The sequence below is a fragment of the Aegilops tauschii genome, chromosome 1, assembly GCF_002575655.3.
Source record: "Aegilops tauschii subsp. strangulata cultivar AL8/78 chromosome 1, Aet v6.0, whole genome shotgun sequence".
Taxonomy (NCBI): Eukaryota; Viridiplantae; Streptophyta; class Magnoliopsida; order Poales; family Poaceae; genus Aegilops; species Aegilops tauschii.
This window is the reverse complement of record NC_053035.3, coordinates 474,844,371-474,862,560: the sequence shown is the minus strand read 5'-3', so window position 1 is coordinate 474,862,560 and position 18,190 is coordinate 474,844,371. Positions and strand designations below refer to the sequence as shown.

The 18,190-nt window shown below is 45.9% G+C and overlaps 3 protein-coding genes across 3 annotated transcripts; 1 reads left to right on the top strand and 2 right to left on the bottom strand.

Moving 5' to 3' along the window:
• The first annotated feature begins 564 nt into the window (after positions 1-564).
• LOC109750853 (putative cyclin-dependent kinase F-2) lies at positions 565-1,065 on the top strand. Its single transcript, XM_020309793.1, has one exon. The coding sequence runs from the start codon at positions 565-567 to the stop codon at positions 1,063-1,065; it is 501 nt and encodes a 166-aa protein (XP_020165382.1).
• A 2,635-nt stretch (positions 1,066-3,700) lies between these two features.
• LOC109750867 (CASP-like protein 1U2) lies at positions 3,701-4,393 on the bottom strand. The gene has a single exon (XM_020309804.4). The coding sequence runs from the start codon at positions 4,348-4,350 to the stop codon at positions 3,832-3,834; it is 519 nt and encodes a 172-aa protein (XP_020165393.1). The 5' UTR covers positions 4,351-4,393; the 3' UTR covers positions 3,701-3,831.
• Positions 4,394-10,138: 5,745 nt separating this feature from the next.
• Positions 10,139-13,456, bottom strand: LOC109750864 (tropinone reductase homolog At5g06060). The gene is made up of 3 exons (XM_040398378.3): positions 11,413-13,456; positions 10,866-10,972; positions 10,139-10,502 (listed from the first exon to the last, which is right to left on the bottom strand). Exons 1-3 carry the CDS (start codon positions 11,642-11,644, stop codon positions 10,338-10,340), a joined length of 504 nt encoding a protein of 167 aa, XP_040254312.2. The 5' UTR covers positions 11,645-13,456; the 3' UTR covers positions 10,139-10,337.
• Positions 13,457-18,190: the final 4,734 nt, after the last annotated feature.

Below are 18,190 nucleotides of genomic sequence, written 5' to 3'. Positions count from 1 at the left end.
CCTCAAACTGAATCCTATCAACATATTCATCAATCCACTCGAAATGGTAACATTTCTTCAAGATCTGAAAAGAACAACATGAACCCTAAATCCCAAATTCGAGGAGAAGAAACAAAATATGGAGAAATCGGAGCAAAAGACAGCGAAAGAACGGGCTAAGAACTAAGATCTAACCTTGACATCCCTTCCTGCCATTGGTTTTCTCAAGCATTTCACAAATTCCCGCCCAAGATTGCCATTGGCATCCCTCTTAGTGACCAACCGTTTAAGAGGGTCTGGGCGTGGGCAGTCAGGGCACCTTGTGAGCAGCACTGGTCCATACTGTCGCCATTTTGAGTGCGTGGCGGAGGAGGTAGACATTTGCGCTAGGTCGCCGGAGAAGAGAAAGATTGGGGAAAGGGGATGCATGGGCGGCGGCGGGCGGACGGGCACGGGCGCTCGTCTCTTCTAGCTGCGAGGAGGTGGGTCCCGCGAATAGACAAGTGGTGGGTCCCGCACTTACGTGGATAAGTGGTGGGTCCAGCCCCCAACAGCTAACGAGGGCATCAGTTGAGTTTAACAGCCATGTCGTGCGTGGGCTATTTACCTGCTCAAAATTGTCGCACCACAGCCATTCACTCGAACAACGTCGCACTCTTGCCAATTCACCTCAAATGTGTCGCACAGGAGCTATTGCCCCGCACGGATTATGACGAGCATGTCGACTCGTGGGCTCTTGGGGTCATGATGGCTGAGCTCCTCGCCGGCAAGCACCCTTTCCATGGGAGGTCAGATACGGAGCACCTCAGCGAGATCTTGGACCTTCTCGGCACAGCTGACATCAAAGAGTGGTCAGGCTACGATGGACGCCGTTTGCCCGGCGGATGCCAACCAGGAAGCTTTCTGCGGAATAAGTTCCCTTGTCAGGTTGAGGCCAGGATGAAAGGCCCGCCGACATTGTTAGAGGCTGGTTTCGAGGTCTTGAGCGGTCTTCTACGATGCAACCCGGAGAAGAGGCTCACGGCGGAGCAAGCGCTCAAGCATCGGTGGTTCAAGGAGGCCAACCCTAGGGCTACAAGGAGTTGATTGTTGAAAGTGCATGACCTACAACGCATCTGATTTGTGTAAATTACAAATGTAAACATCATATATGGAACGAATGAGTATGGATGAGGTGTGAGATATGTAAGCAGGAGTTGTTCCTGTGAATCACCACCACACATATTGTAAGGCTGATTGATCCATTTCTACTATGGTTTCTTGCTCTTTGTTGTTCAAGGTACTTTGATGCCTCCTGTTAAAAAAGTATTAATGCTTGTCGTGTATGATCACTAGTAGAAAAATAACTTTTGGTCCCGGTTCTGGAACCGGCACTAAAGGGTGGGAACTAAAGGTACCCCCTTTAGTCCCGGTTCAACACGAACCGGGGCCAAAGGCCCACCACGTGGCACGAGCCCGTGCCGTGGTCTAGGGGACCTTTAGTACCAGTTGGTAACATCAACCGGGGCTAAAGGATTTTTTTTCGAATTCTTTTGAAAAATGATTTTTTTTATTTCAATTTTCTAAATTATTTGACGATTTAGTCTCTAATCACCCCTCATAACTGCTCAAGTGTACACCACTCACTCCAAATCGTCTAACTTCCCAGCCAATCACCCATCCGCTCACTACTCCAACCTGAGCACGCTTAACGTCCGAGTTCTATTCCCCTAGTTTCCAAGTCAGCACTTGTTGTTTTCCTGACAGTAGTAAGCTGTCAATCCTATTAACCCTCAGGAGTTTAGCTTGAGTATGAAGTCACACATTTCACTATTTGAGTTTGAAACTATTATTCTAAAATACAATAATTATTTAGTAACACTAATATTTCTTGAATAAGTAGTTTGACCAGATTTGACCAAAATTCAAAACAATTAAAATAATTATTTAGTAACACTAACATTATTGAATAATTAATTAGTAACACTAACATTTCTTGAATAAGTAGTTTGACCAGATTTAACCAAAATTTAAAAAAACTGAAATTTGAGCATAACTTTTTTCCTTTTAGAATTTGAGGATTCTAAAAATTTGTAAAACAGCCTGCGGCAGTCACAATCGGATGCGGATTTTCGTGTTAAACATTTTGATATGTTATATGTTTTCTTTCGATATCGTATGCAAAAGATATAGTCGTTTTACTTTTTCATAACATTTTTTTGCAAAACATGTCGAAATTTATATTTTTAAATTTCCCTAACTACTAGATGTAGTAACATAACTACATCTAGAAGGATTTTAATTTTAGAAGTTTTTGTCATTTTCTTTTGTTTTTTTTTTCAAAACTGAAAAGGCGATTGGGGGGGGGGGGGGGGGGGGTAGAGTTTGAAAATTACCCTTTAGTCCCGGTTTGTGTCGGTTTAGGGGCTCGTCGGCCCCCGCCTGACGCCGGCCTGCCACCACCCCTTTAGTACCGGTTCGTGCCATGAACCGGTACTAAAGGTTCAACACGAACAGAGACTGATGCATAGCCGTTCAAACCGGGACTAATGTGTCTCACGTAAAGTCATTTTTTCTATTAGTGGATAATTGTAAATTATGCTACAAATTTATTGCCGATGTAAAATTTAGTTGTTAACTATATTTTGTCCAATTTTCCAGTAATCTGGAATCAAAATACAGTAGTACAACTAGTTTACTATGCCCATCTAGTCAACATTTGACGCGTTGCCCTGGATAAGAATACGACTTTGCACACCGAGAGTGAATGATACTCCCTCCATCCGAAAATACTTGTCGTGAAAATGGATATAAATAGATGCATCTAAAACTAAAATACGTTTAAATACATCCATTCCTCCGACAAGTATTTCCGAACGGAAGGAGTACAGTATATGGTCACATTATGCCGACCATGAATATCCTGATATTAGTTTGTATGGGCTAATTGTCTAACTTGAAGTAAGAACACCCTACGCTGGTATATATTCACTTTTTCATATTTTCTTCTTCTGTTGTTGAACTCATTCCTACATGTACTAACGATAGTCCTATTGCTTGTGAGTTTTCCTGTAGGACATGATTAGTTTGTAGGATAGAAAAGCAATTTTGTTCTGTATCTAAATCTAATATGCACATCCCCGAACACACCATCAAAGTTCATATCTCCTCCCACCTCCCACCTCCAGCCCGCTCAAGAAAGACGTAGGAGGAGGAAATCATACCTACTAGTCGTCAACCACGAATCCAACACACGACCTGCCATCTTTCAGATATCGCCGACGCGAACCACAATCTGCATCTGCTCCTGGACTAAGTCCCAAGCTCTGTGCCGACACTGGAGCAAACATTGCCGCAACGGTGAAGGCCAAAGACACAAGACCACCACAAGGATGCTCTGTCACGCCATCCTCGCTTGAACAAATTAGTTTTCAAATCCATCAATGACCATAGAGCAAGACGCCTCGTTGGAGAAACGCCTGAAGCTTTTCTCATTCTGGGCCGCAGTCGTCGTCGCCGCCGCCGAATCCAAGACGTCAACAACCAAAACCTGAACTAATAGGGCCTTAAATCTATAGCTACACACGTCTGACGTCCCCACACAAGAGATCCGATTGACCCTCTCACCACCGGCAACCAAGAGATCGTCAGCACAGAAGCCGCCGGAAAACGTTGCTGGAAAGCTTGTCGCCCGTGCGTCGGCTAGACGGCCTTCTTTCTTGTACGGAAAGATAGAAAACCCTCGGCGAATAAGTCGCGTGATCAATAGCCAACCAGTACACGATGCTTACAGTTGCCGTATACTCTGTACTGTACCATGCACGCATACACACTAACACGGCACACGGTTCTCTGGGCTGGCCGTCCGGCAGCTCAGTCCGATGAGCCGGGCCAGACATTGAACGGCAGCGAGACGTCCTTGACGACGGCGGCGAGGCCGAGGGAGACGCTGGCGCCAAAGGACAGCAGCTTGGACCGCCCCACCTGCTCGCCGAACGCCACGCAGACGTCGACGCCGACCTTCCCACACCCGTACGCGGCGCCCGTCGACGAGTAGAGCAGCGCCTGCGCCAGCACGTCGACGACGACCAGCACGACCCCGGGGACCTGGCTGCCCCCGTCGTCATCGTCGTCGCCGCCGGCGCCGCTGAGCTGCAGGTAGACGGCCGCGGCCTGCAGCACGGCCGCGGCGACGTTGGCCCACACCAGGTATACGAAGGCGCCGTAGTCCCGGTAGGTGACGGCCGTGGGCGGCGTTGCGCCGGCGATGGCGCAGTCGTCGGCCGTGGCCATCATGACCGCCGACGCGAGGGCCAGGATGAGCGCGGACAGGCGCAGCAGCAGGCTCACCGCCTTGGAGCCGTTGGGCTCGTCCTCCCACCACCCAGACATGGTCGATGGATGGATTTTTGCTGTTGCTTACCTACGATGCTGTCTACAATAGCTTGGTGCAACTATTTATGCATGCCATGCTTCCACACGGACACGGTAATGCTGGACATGTCACGCTCTGTTGACGTGCGCGTCCACGTCGGCATTGACCTGGGTCGTCGCTAAACTCCTCAGTATACTCCGTAGACGTGCATGTCCGTGTTGGCATCCACCATTGCTTCCATTTCTTTTTTGCTTGCTTTCACGTCGGCCACTTGTTTATCTTTCGGACGGACGGACGCGCGTGCATGGGACTGGAGACAAATCTGCAAGAGCAAACAAAAAGGAAGAGATCGGGCAGTTCGAAGAAATTGCGTAGGGCAGGTCGGAAAGCACGCCTGAGACGACAAGTCAAGCTGCTGTGGGCGTAAGTCGGTCGTCCTTTTTGTACTCTATCTACTGCATGACGACGTGTTTGGTTGGCAGAAATTGAGAGAAATAGTGTCTTTGGACCCTTGAAAAAATATTTCGTCATTTGCCCCCTCATTTATGCCTCAGTAGCCCCGCCACTGTTCGTCAGGACACACATTCATGTTTAGGAAGGTAAAAAAGATGTAATGAAGTGTCAGCGAGCTTATCCAAAATGAGTACAAAGTTGAGTCACTTATTTTTAGGACGGAGGGAGTATCAATCTGGTGAAGAAAATGTTGTTGGTGCTGAATGCACAGACCTAAGTGCAACTCTAGCTGATTATTATAATGGAAGACCCTAAAACCACTTTATGGTCAATCCATAAAAGTTTGAGATTTCAGGCTGCTTTGCCTTATCAGATTATTTATAACTGCAGTTCCTAGATTTTTATTTCTCTTCTTTTCTTTTGCATATGAACCCCATTTTAACTTCAAATTCATATCACAACAATTCAAACTTTAATGTTTTCACCCCCAAATCATAATAATTCAAACTTTCGGGCTGCTCATCTCTCGTATGAACCTCATTTTAATTACGATTTCTCTGCTCCGGATCATCTCCTGAAAAGATGCTCAGACTCTGCAAAGTAATCACATATGCGATGGTTCTAACATGTTCCGAAGAATCATAACACACCCCGGTTGAGAACATGCATGCTTTCCGTTGTTGCCCTCATCCATCTCCGCAAGCAAAAGAGCCACCGTGCCCAAATCATCATCATCCTCAAGAATTTCATCGCCATCCTCCGGGCAATGAATCCTAAACATTCCTCCTCGGATGAATTTTCAGACACCAATGTCATTACAACGCCAACATGCTTACTCATTTCAACATGATCTAACTGCTGGAAAAAAGCAAAAAAAAACAGAGAGAGGTAGCATCCTATCTAAGAAAAAAAGAGGTGACACCTTGTGTGCGTCAACGGCGTCAACCGGCCAGAGCATGTTCATGTTCATGGGAGGAGGGACGGCGTGGCTGGAAACGCGTGGGAGTGGTGCGGCGGCGGGAGTAGTGCGATAACTGGATCATCCGGGGCAGCAATGAAGGGGCGGAGAGAAGAGGGCGATACCGAGCAAATGTAGGCGGGAAGGACCGGCGGAATTAAGTGGGTTGGCGTGCCGTGTCGTGGACCTTGCAAGCACCCATCCAAATGAAATTTTTGTTTCCCCCCGATTTATCTTAGCATTTTGGCCAAAAATAAAATTTTGAAAAAACAATTTTTTCGTGAAAAAACACGTTTATTTATTTCCATCCACGAGAGGCATGGTAGTGCCTCTCGGCCAGGGAGAAGAAAAGTGTTTTCTAATTATTTATCGCGAGAGGCACATACTTACTTCTTGTGGAGGCACAATATGCTTTTGCGAGAGGCAGGTCGTGCCTCTCAGAAGGGAAAAAAATATTTTTTTCTATTTTTTTCATGAGAGACACAGATTTACTTCTCATGGGGGCATGAATTTGCTTCCACGAGAGGTACGGTCGTGCCTTTAGAAAAAGGAAAAAAATGCATTTTCTTTTTTCCCCTTCCGCGAGGGACACAGATTTACTTCTCATAGAGGCACGGATTTTCTTCTGCGGGAGGCATGGTCGTGCCTCTCGGAAAGGGGGAAAATATGTTTTCCTATTTATTTTTCTTTTACGAGAGGAACGGATTTATTTCTCGTGAAGGCACGGATATGCTTCCACGAGATGCACGGTCGTGCCTCTTGGAAAAAGGAAAAATGCGTTTTTCTTTCCTTTCACGAGATGCACATATTTACTTCTCATGGAGGCACGGGTTTGCTTCCGCGAGAGGCACGGTCATGCCTCTCAAAAAAGGGAAAAAAACATGTTTTTTCTTTTCGCGAGAGACACAGATTTACTTCTCCCGAGAGCATAGATTTGCTTCCGCGAGAGGCACGGTCATGCCTCTCGTAAAGAAAAAATAATATCCTTCCGGCTCAGGTTTTTTCGTCTGGTTTTTCTTGTGGAAAAAATCCATTGAAACCTATCAACATGGATCTAGTTTTGAAGATCTCGACGCAAGGAATCAAACAATGAAAATGGTTCGAGATTAGGACGCATGGTTTGAGAGATAAAACATTTTGAATAAACGAATCTACAAAAAAGGGAAAACATTCAGGTTGTGAAAAGTGGCGCACATGCAGTGATACTTGTCGCAATCTGGAAAGGTGGGAGTGACTTTCGGAACGAGTATTCCTTGATTAGTGATTTCACACTTCCTAGCTACAACCCTCATGTCACTCCTTGGGCCATAGGCCTACAATTTGCCCGCAGACAAAGATATTGGGGCATGTCTATGTCTCGCTTCATATCAGACAATAGACTGCATCGCCTAAGGGAACCAACAGTAGGCCGGCCCACTAACCACGAGTTCCTGTCATGCAGAAGTCGCATGCGTTTTTTTTACCTTTTTATTTAAAAAATAAATAATTATATTAGATTATTTTTAATTTTTTTACATGTTCATTGCACAATTAGAGAAATGTAAATGCAGTGTAAGAAACCGGTCACTCAACTTTTAGAAAAATGTTTATACCATTCAAAAATGTATGTGAGATTTAAAAAAACAGTTCACGCTTTGAAAGTTGTTCGAAATGTCAAACAATGTGAAAAATGTTCGCCTTATTCTAAAAAAGAATGTTTCATACCATTAATGAAATGCATGTTACATTTAGAAAATGTTCATGCGTTTCAAGCAAACTGTTTTTGATTTTTTTAAATGTTTATCCAATGTGACAAAAATGTTTCAACGTGTATTCCAATTATTTTAACACATATTGAATCTAAGAAATGATTATTTGAAACAATGTTAATCACGTATTTAAAAAGTTTAAGGTATATAAAAATATTTCAGAAGTATACAAACAATGTACATTGTGTATGAACGAATTAGACACAAAGAATATATTTTAAATTTGTTAGGCATGTATAAAACAAATATTCCTGCTGTATACGAAAAATGTACAATGCGTATGAAAAATGTAGACATGTGTTGAAAAAAAGAGAAGAAACCGAAGAAAAATTGGTGAAAACCAAAGAAAGAAAAAAATACGAAGAAAGAAACAAAGAAAACTGAAGAATAAATGAAAAGGAAAAGGAAAAACGGAAGAGAACCAAAGCAAAAACCATGCAAAACAGTGGAACTAAAAAAATTGGTGCTGCAGTAAAGGGTTGGCCCAGTAGAGCGCCTGCCATTGGCTAGACAGAACTCTGCCTCGAAACAGACGAGATATATATAGCTCTGGCGAAGATATTGAAGTGTCGACACAACTTTTGTTGACTGGTTTGCTAGTACAGTTCATGTTTTAGTATATCTATTCTCAATTCAAAGCTTCTGAGCATTTTGAACAAATGGATTTGTCTCAAATTTGTGGATTTTAGATTTGATTATAAAAAGTATATGTCACTACAGGAATCGAGAGCGCAGTCAGTATGACATTTCCAATCTCAGTCTTTTTCTGGAATACACAATCTTAGTCTTCACTTAGTCTACCCTGTTGACGTGCACGTCCCTGTTGGCATCCACTACTGCTTGCTTTCACTTGGCCACTTGTTTATTTATCGAGACAAATCTGCAACAGCAAACAAAAAGGAAGAGACCGGGCACTTCGAAGAAATTGTGTACTAGTAGTAGGCAGGCCAGGTCGGGAAGCATGCGTGAGACAAGTCAAGCTGCAAGTCGGTCGTCCTTTTTGTACTCTACTACGTGACTGCGTGTCGGTCTCGGTCTGATCACCGTTCGAAGAAATCGTTCTACAGTATGAATTTTATATAAATAAAGTAAATTTATATGTACAAGCATAAAAGAAAAAAGAAAAATGACATGGCACATAGCCCATCCGATTCCAGTTCTTTCTAGCATCAAGAAACTAATGGGGCCTAGCTAAGATGAATGGCTATCCAATTTCTGATACTGTCTGCATGGGGTCCATCTCCCATGGATTTTTTGTGAAGAAACTCTGTTTTGGTTGGCAGAAGTTGAGAGAAATAGTACCCTAAAAAATATATTTCGCCATTTACCCCCTCATTTATCTCTCAACAGCTCTGCCACTGTTTGTCACGACAGACATCTATGTCTAGGAAGGTAAAAAAGATGCAATGAAGTGACAGCAAGCTTATCTATCAATCTGGTGAAGAAAATGTTGTTGGTGCTCAATGCACCAGAGAGACCTAAGTGCAACTCTAGCAGATTCTTATAGTGGAAGACCCTAAACCACTTTATGGTCAATCCATAAAAGCTTTGAGATTTCAGGTTGCCTTGCCTTATCAGATTATTTATAACTGCAGTTCCTAGATTTCTATTTCTCTTTTTTTCTTTTGCATAGAACCCCATTTTAACTTCAAATTCATATCACAACAATTCAACTTTAATGTTTTCACCCCCAAATCATAATAATTCAAACTTTCGGGGTGCTCAATATGAACCTCATTTTAATTCTAATTTCTCTGCTCCGGAGCGTCTCCTGAAAAGAAGCTCGGGATACACGGGCTCTGCAAAGTAATCACACATGCGATGATTCTAACATGTTCCGAAGAATCATAACACACCCCGGTTGAGAACATGCATGCTTTCGGTTGTTGCCCTCGTCCATCTCCGCAAGCAAAAGAGCCACCGTGCCCAAATCATCATCATCCTCAAGGATTTCATGACCATCCTTCGGGTAATGGATCATAAACATTCCTCCTCGGTTGATTTTTCATTGACACCAATGTCATTGAACAACGCCAACATCCTTACTCATTTAAACATGATCTAATTGCTGGGGAAAAAGAAAACAAAAAGAGGTAGCATACTGTCTAAGAATAAAAGAGGTAACACCTTGTGTGCGTCAATGGCGTCAACCGGCCAGAGCTATGTGCGGAGGAGAGGAGGCGCGACAGCATGTTCACGTTCATGAGGAGGAGGGATGGCGTGGCTGGGAACGCGTGGGAGTGGTCCAGTTGGCGGGAGTGGTGTGATAACTGGATCATCCCGGCCAACAATGAAGGGGCCGAGAGAAGAGAGCGATATCAAGCATAAGTAGACAGGGAGGACTGGCGGAATTAGGCAGGGTGGCGTGTCGTGTCGTGGACCTCGTGGGAGCGTTCATAGAGCCAGGCCAGAGGTAAGGACTTCACTTTGAAATTTTTTATGTAACTTTTGGTTGTACCAATGATCTTTGCTCTTTGTGTGCGCTCTACTTTGTTGTGATTTTATTTAATTAATGAATAAAATCATATCTTTTGTCCAAAAAATCATGTTCGTGTATTTCATCCCAAAGATTAGAGATATATGCATAGGAAATACAAGGTTAACTAATAGAAAAGGGCAAAGCCGCGTTTAAGAAAAAAAAATCCTAGTAACAACTAATTAACACCCATGTAGCCATTATTTATACGGATTGCCTTTCTTTCACTTCAATACAAAAGTTACCTCACGCTGTTACACATGCTTTTCGATCTGCCTACGTACCACGAAATGTCTTTGGATTGTTGGATTTTGTCGCTCTTTGTGGTCAACACACACAGGAGTTTATTCGCAAGGTACTCTTAATTGACTAACCACTAATGGTCCTACCACCATCGACGGTGATGACTTGGCCGGTGACGAAGGATGCCGCCGGCATACATAGAAATGACACCACAGTCGCCACCTCGGCTGGCTCGCCTGCTCGCCGCATCGGAGTCCTGGCCAACTCGTTTTCTATGATCTCCGGCCCTAGCTGTTTCATTCAGGTATAGTGATCAGTTGTCAGACATTTTGCCATGCGTGGCAGCAATATCAGTTGGCTTAGTTAAATTGTTTCCTCGAAAACGATAGTAAAAGAGCATTCTATTGCATATGCTCCCTCCGTTCCTAAATATAAGTCTTTTAAGGTATTCCAATATGGACTACGTACAGAGTAAAATGAATGAATCTACACTCTAAACTACGTCTATATACATCCGTATGTAGTTCATATTGAAATCTGTAAAAAGACTTATATTTAGAAATGGAGGGAGTACATCATATAACTACTTATGTAAAGCAGTTCAACTTATTCATTTCTATAACATATTTTCATGTAGAACCTGATGGTGCGTACACTGTTTAACATGTCGGTCTTAGTCGCGCTAGGGGCGACACAGTTCACCCGGATCTTGTTCTGGGCCCATTCTGTAGCAAGGCTCCTTGTAAGCTGGTTGATTCCTCCTGCATGCCAGACGGTATTTATTATAATGATATAAAGGAGATGAAATTTTGATGCCTGAATTGAAATATGGATTGAGTTGCAGTTATGAATATCTTCAATTTAAAACTTCTCAAAAATATTTGTATATTCCAATGAGCACAATCTAACTTTTGAAATTTTAGTGTGATCATATGTACAAATAGTTAGATTAATTTGATAGCATCTAAGAATATCGTCAAGGACAGAGTCTAATTTCAAATTTTGACTATTGATATCTTAGAAATATTTAGATTGAATACTTAGATTCATGCGTATGAATTAGTATCCAAAAGTAGATTTTACATTTTCCTTGGACTTATGAAATTCAAAAGTTTGGAAAACAGAGGCAATAGGGTACACCAAGCGGCTTGCTTTGCTTGGTAAGCAATCACCGAAAATTGAAAAAGAGGCAATAGGGTACCTTTTGCCATACTGTAGAGCGCGAGGCCAGGGAAGCCAAGTGAGCCGGCATGGGAGGATATGTTGACGATGCTACCTCCTCCGGCGACGGAGGCGTTGAGGAGGAAAGGGTGCGCGAGCTGGCTGAGGTGGAAGTACGACTCTTGGTTGGTCGCCATCAGGTGTGAGTACTCCTCCGATGTCCACTCCACGCTCGCCTTGGCAACAATCTGCGCCGCGTTGTTCACCTGCATAGCATATTTTTTTTAAAAAAAAGAAGGATGACCCCCGGCCTCTGCATCTGGGCGATGCATACGGCCACTTTATTAATTATTCTCACAAGACCTTACAAAGTCATACAACAGTAAGACTAAAGTCACCGTCTAAGCAACAAACTGTCGCTACACCTACCCAATTGATGAAGGGGCGTAGATAGCCTGGGCCTAATACCAAACAGATATCGCAGCCAAACCTAACATCTAAGACCTGAGACCCCAACCTAGCCACTTGCCGGGTCTGGGGCACACACTGGTCCGGCGTGCTCTCAGAGGCCGCCGCCGCCAACTGCCACCGCTTCATCTTCAGAACTGTACTGATGCATCAACCTTACTCGGTCCAGCTATCGTCGACGCCACCACGGCGCCCAACGTCACCTCCTCCCTGCGCGCAAACAGCTGAACATGTCGCGGTCGCCACTGATACACCTCAGCGCCATGCGGCCAAGTACCACCAACCGACACAGCTTGAAGCCCTTGGAGGATCTGTCGTGCGTAGCACCTGCCGACCAGGCATGACCAAGCGTAGCACCTGTCGGTCAGGCATGACTTGACATCTCCACCGAATCTCCGTGCAAGACGAAGCCGCTCCACGTCCTGCCTCTGACTTTATCGCTGCTCCACAAAACGTTGCTCCCAAGAGAGAAACGACACCGCAGTGCCGCCATCGTCCGGTCTGGAGCACCAGATCCTAGGGTTTCCCCCGGAGTAATACGAGTGGCTCAGAACGCCTCCATCGCCCGCCATCGGCTCGGTTTTCACCGGCAACTACGTCTCCCCGACTCGCAGTTGGTGCCAGATGATGGATCCCGAGATTCGAACACCCAGCCTCAGGCCGACCACCTCTGACGGAAGAGATGACCACCACCGCCGGCTGCACCGGTCAGAACAGATCTGATCGGAGGTGCCGCCGACAAGACCACCAGGCCCTCCACACCGTCATCGCCGATCTGAAGGCAGCATGCACGCCACTGGAGCCAAGCCGGCCGCCGCCGCCCGAAGGGCCATCCGCAGCGCCCGCAGCCCTGGCCTCCGCCGCGCCAAGCCGTCGCCGTCCGAGGACGGGCCGGCCTCCGCTGCCTGCAGCCATCCGCCGCGCTGCAGATCCCAGATCGATCGCGCCACCACACGCCTTGGGGTCCGCCCCACCCCGAAGACGCGCGAGAGAGGAGATGCCCCGCCACCGCCGTCGGCCCCCGGGCTTAGCCCGGCGGCGTCTTCCGGCAGCGGTGGAGGGAGAGGAGGAGGGAGTTTGCGGCGGCAGCGGCTAGGTTTCTGGCCGCCCGAGTCGCCCTAGGGGAGGACGACGCGGGGCGGACCGCTCTCAAGCGGCTCCTCCTTCCTCCTAATGATGCGTACCGTATAGACGTCGCCTCTTTAGTATCGGATACCAGGGCTTGGAGATTTCAGGTGTTTTTATTGTGCTTGTATCCCGTGATGCTTACTACGAGCCGATAAAAAGTGGCCTTTGTCGGAAAAAAAAAACTACGCTGAGATAGTTGGTTACCAGAATGTCGAGCCTACGTACCCGATCCCTTTGCTGCCGCCGGTGACGAGCGCCGTCGCGCCGGCCAGGTTCCACCTCTCGTCCCTGCTCATGCTGCTGGCTGCCATCTCTCTCTCTCTCTCTCTCTCTCTCTCTCTCTCTTCTCTGCGTGTTCTGGTGCTTTGTGTTGTGGCTAGCAACATATCCCTCGTATGCCGAACTCTGTGGGACGCGATCTGGATCGTCAGATCGTTCGAGGGTCAACACCCTCCCTGGCATCTTCGCAAAGTAAAAAATACACCTCGTGGAATCTCCCCCAAAAAAATACTGAGTAAAGGAAGGGCTCGCGCGATGCACGCACTTAGTAGTATACTCGCTCCTCACTAATTGATGTACTCCCTCCGTTTCTAAATGTAAGTCTTTTTAGAGATTTCACTACAAACTACGTATCGATGTATATAGACATATTTTAAAGGGTAGATTCACTTATTTTGCTTCGTATGTAGTCTATAGTGGAATATCTAAAAAGACCTATATTTAGGAACGGAGGGAGTATTGAGTAGTTTTTTTTTTTTTTGAGTTCTCTAAGAGAGTCAATGGCGATCCAGTAGGGATGGTTGTCCTATTCCTACCCGTGGGTTGGTGCCTTGGTGGTGGTGTGCTTTCGTAGACTATAAGAAGACTATAAGCTGACTAAGAAAAACCACCACTATTCGTATAAGATATAGATAGAAGAAAAAAGGAAATTTGGGGCAGGATAGAACAGAAAGGAAAACGTTGGCTTCCGGCCCATCCTCGGCCGGTCGCGCCGCGCGTGCCTTTAGATTGCTCCATGTGTGCATATGGGTCCACCCCGCTGCCTTCCCTCATCCTCTTATCCTTTTCTCGGTCGAGCGCAGCCACTCGTTCCCCAAATCTCCTACCACCGCAACCACTGCTTGCCAGCCATGGCCAGCCACGCCATGACAGTCTTCCCCGGCAAGCTGTCTTGCTGCGGTGCTCGCGCAGGCTCCTACCGCCCCCACGGATGCGGATGGGTAGTGTTGTGGGGCAGTGTTGCAAATGGAGAGCGTGGGAGGCCATGGACGGTTTTCTGAACGGGTGGTGTGGCAAGGCACAACTGAAACAACCATGGTGGCGAGTGATGACCAGACAACAATTCATCAGCGCGGCAAACCAGCAGCCGCCAGTGATGGAGACAACACGCTCCAGCCTTCAACCGGCTGGCTCTTTTGCTGGAACCATGCCGGTGAAAAGCTGCAACCAGCATTGCCAGCAATGGAGACGGCGGCCTCGGTGCTGGAACCGGCCGGCGAAAAAGTTGCATCCACACCGACCAACGTTTGCAATTGGACGACTAGTCCATTTGATTTGCTGGCACCGGGTTTTTGTTTTGCTATAACGACAAGGTTTTTTGCTGGACTGGTGAGATGTTTCGTTGCGACCGTCGGCAGGGATGGCATGCATGTTGTCCATTAGATTTGCTGGCACCATCTTTTTGGCCAGTGATAGGCGTCGACCGGCCAGCCTAACAGTTGAGTGGATTTATCGACGAATCTGACATGCCGGACCGGCTAGTCAGAACCGGAACAAAATGTAACAGAGTGTGTGGTGTCTCCGGAACTGCTGCTCCTACTTATACCATCCACACAATTGTGCTCGACAAGTCACACCTTATGGACGTGCATCTCCACCTCACTTCAGCAATGAATTGGGTCTTCGCTAAAAATTCACGGTGCACTCTTCGATGATGTCCATATATCCCCGTCAGCATCTGTTATTACTTGCATTTACCCCATGCACTTGTTTATCGTACGGACGGGCGCGCGTGCCCATGACTGACGAAAAATCTGCAGCAAAACAAGAAACTGGACAGCTCGAAGAAACTACGTGAGACAAGTCAAGTCAGAAATTGTGTGCTAGACAGGTCGAAGAGACAAGTCAAGCCCGTTTGTTTTGTACTGTACCGCGTGTTGATCTATCATCATTTTTAGGACAAGCAATTATGTTTATAGGAAGCTAAATAAACGAAATGCGGTGTCAACAAGCTTGTCGATCAACCTAGGGTGCTCTACCGTGGTAGATTCTCTATAACTGTAGATTCTATATATATTTTTCTTCTATTTGAATTTCAACATGTCTGTATGTGCCTAGTGTAAGCATTGTTAGTTGTAATGGGTTGTAAATTGTAATAGACCTTGAATCTCTTTGTAAGCGTAGTTGCCAAGGCTAGTGGGAGAGAGAAGATCTGCAAGGCATGTGTTGAATTTCAATAACATGTCATCTTCCTAGCCTGATCTCAGTCACTTGTATTCAGAATTCACCATCCTCTGCCAGGCTGATCTCGAAGAAGTTCGTGTTCTGTATCTGGACGCAAAGTCCTCTGTTCATTTGATTCAGCAGCAGCAGGAAAGATACATCACCTAAATCACCCTTGCACAAGAATTCTTGATGCAGAAGGATGGTTGTGCGGCGGCGGCGGTCACATCGCTGGTAGCTGCTGGTATCGTGGAAAAGTGGTGGCGACAACATGTCAGTGACTTTGATGGTGGTGGTACTTGAGCATCCGGTCTCGAGTGCCGGGGCAAAAGCTTAGGTCTGCCCCGAGTTGGGTATACCTGGCAATGGCGACATTTTTATGTCGTTACCTTATTGAAGGCATTGTTCGGAATGCTCAGACTGATTCTTTAGGGTGAAAATCTAGATTCTAGCCTTGGTGGTTGGATCCGGTGATGGCGACGCTCAAGTGTCGCTCCCTTCCTGAAGGCGTTGCTGTTGAAGAACTTCGTCGTCCGTGTGGTGTCATGAGATGAATGGTGCAGATACGGTCATTTTTCTAGTTTGCCCATCACGGACATGGTCGCTTTGGGGCTTTTTATTTTTCATCGCCTACACATAGCTTTGCTCCTATATGACTTTGCTATTTGCTGGCGTGTTTTTTTTACGTGAGTTTGTGTTGGCTGTGTGCATCCTAACTATGCAGAGGCCGGGTGTGTGCTTATTGTGTTTGCTGCATTTGAGTTAATAAAATCCATCCTTTGTCGAAAAAAAGAATTCTCGGCTGCTCATCATACAGTGGCCATCCTCGGCCATCATACATTCCATTGGTTACAGAGGACAATTTGATTCTGGTCCATGGTTTCTGTTTGCTGATTAGATTTAGATTATGTGTAGGGATTATCGTGCATCGTTCGTTGCAATGGTTAGATCTCATTTCCCCCCTTCGACTACCAGTCAGCCTTGGATGTATCAGGTCGTGATTCCTGGTAGAACTGGAATTTCTTGGATTGTGTCTCGTGTTAAGACCGACTCAACTTGTAGAGCATTTGTCAACAACGTTACCTTGCTCACTTGAGCTCAGTAACATATTGGGGTTATGCTGTAAGTTTGCCCAGTGAAACTTGTTACTCCCTCTGATGCATATTAATTAACGTTGGTTTAGTACAAAGTTTTTCTAACTTTGTACTAAACTAGAATCAATTAATATGGATTGGAAGGAGTACATTAATATACATTCCATTGGTTATAGAGTACAATTTTTTTTGTTCCATATAGAAATCCACTGTCATTATATGAGCCCAATAAAACGAAGTTCTTTGTTTTGTGTTGTTTCTAATCACATGCTTCATTTATTAGAATTACCACATGTAAACACTTATGGTTACCTGCAAAAAAAAACACTTATGGTCAGATGTCTGATTTTCTTCCAAACGTCAGGCCAAACTTCACCCATTGATTTCCTTCGCATCCCATGGTCCAGAGTATACCTGGCCATGGGCAGCCCGGCCCGGACGGCCTGACCCGACCCGGCCCAAAAATCCTGGGCCAGGCCTGATCGTGCCATTGGGATGGGCTCAAGCCTGGAAATTGAGCCTGACAGGCAAACCGGGCTGGGCTCGGGCTCGCGTAAACAAGGATTTTGTAGCCATAGCCGGCCGGGCCGTGTCGGGATTTTCCCCGTTCCAAATGATCCCCACCCCGTTGCCGGACGAGCCTTTGCCCGTCAATTCCTGCCCTGCCGCCAGTTATCTTTCTCTCCCTCAAGATACGCTCATCTATTGCCACCGCATCGAAGCATCGTGGCGGATGCAAGTGACCATGGTGCCCTTCACCAGCGGTTGTTATTGTCCAGCATGCTCTTGATTTGTTGATTAGGCCGTACAAGGTTGTGGGTTGCCAATTTTATTTTCCATTCATCCCTGTGATTAGTTTTTTAATTTTATTTTGATGGTAGTGCTTGCCGGAGATTGTCGAGATGGAGCTGAAGCAGTGTGCCGCCGGCTTGCCGTTGGTACCAATCTGGATCCAACGTAACATCATGTCTCATCCCGCTAATCTGAATATTACGTACCGAAAATGTGCGAGGAGCATGGCAGGGAGGCTATCGCTGATCCTGTCTTGCCGGCGTGTTAGCCCTTACTCTCGCATTGCTCAGTAATTGACGCGCCTACATGCTGCTCCTAGTGGATTCAAGGAAACTGTTGCCTCGGAGACATCCCTCTGCACGATGCCCTTGTTCAGGTCGGCATCGTCTCCGATGCTTCCTGTCAGTGATGCACCAAGTTCCTCGACCGATTGACCACGCATGCGAGAGTGGTGACATCATGCTTCATTCTTACAAATATGCTTCACTGTTCTATGTATTTAATTTTTTCGGTGATGATGTGTGTGCTCCCTTTGGTTTAGTTCATTGGGTGTGCTTCTGTATCATATGTGGCATGTTTCTGTTGTACCTGCAATATGCTTCCAAGTATCCCACATGTTTTCTTCATGCGTTAGACGACTTTGCCAATGCTTCGGTACTATTTTGTTCCTGCTTCAACATATCAAACTATGCTTCTATAGCTCATTAGGACAAAAAATGCATCAGTTGGAAGCAATCCGTTTTTTGCGAAAGCAATTGGAAGCAATCTATGTTCCTGCTTCAGTAATTATGCTCGCTTGTCTTGGAAGCAATCTCATTAGCCATGGGAGCAAATTATATTCTCTGTTGGCACTTTGGAAGCAATGTATTTTTTTTGGCGCGGAGGGTGGACGTG

What these genes read in the sequence shown, in the direction of transcription:
- LOC109750867 (XM_020309804.4), bottom strand. Translation starts at nt 4,350, where the DNA reads ATGTCTGGGTGGTGGGAGGACGAGCCCAACGGCTCCAAGGCGGTGAGC.
- LOC109750864 (XM_040398378.3), bottom strand. Translation starts at nt 11,644, where the DNA reads ATGCAGGTGAACAACGCGGCGCAGATTGTTGCCAAGGCGAGCGTGGAG. An exon ending in GCTCTACAGTATGGCAAAAG is followed by an intron (nt 10,973 to 11,412) that starts GTACCCTATTGC and finishes TCTGGCATGCAG; the next exon opens with GAGGAATCAACCAGCTTACA. An exon ending in AGACCGACATGTTAAACAGT is followed by an intron (nt 10,503 to 10,865) that starts GTACGCACCATC and finishes TGAATGAAACAG; the next exon opens with CTAGGGCCGGAGATCATAGA.
- LOC109750853 (XM_020309793.1), top strand. Translation starts at nt 565, where the DNA reads ATGTCGTGCGTGGGCTATTTACCTGCTCAAAATTGTCGCACCACAGCC.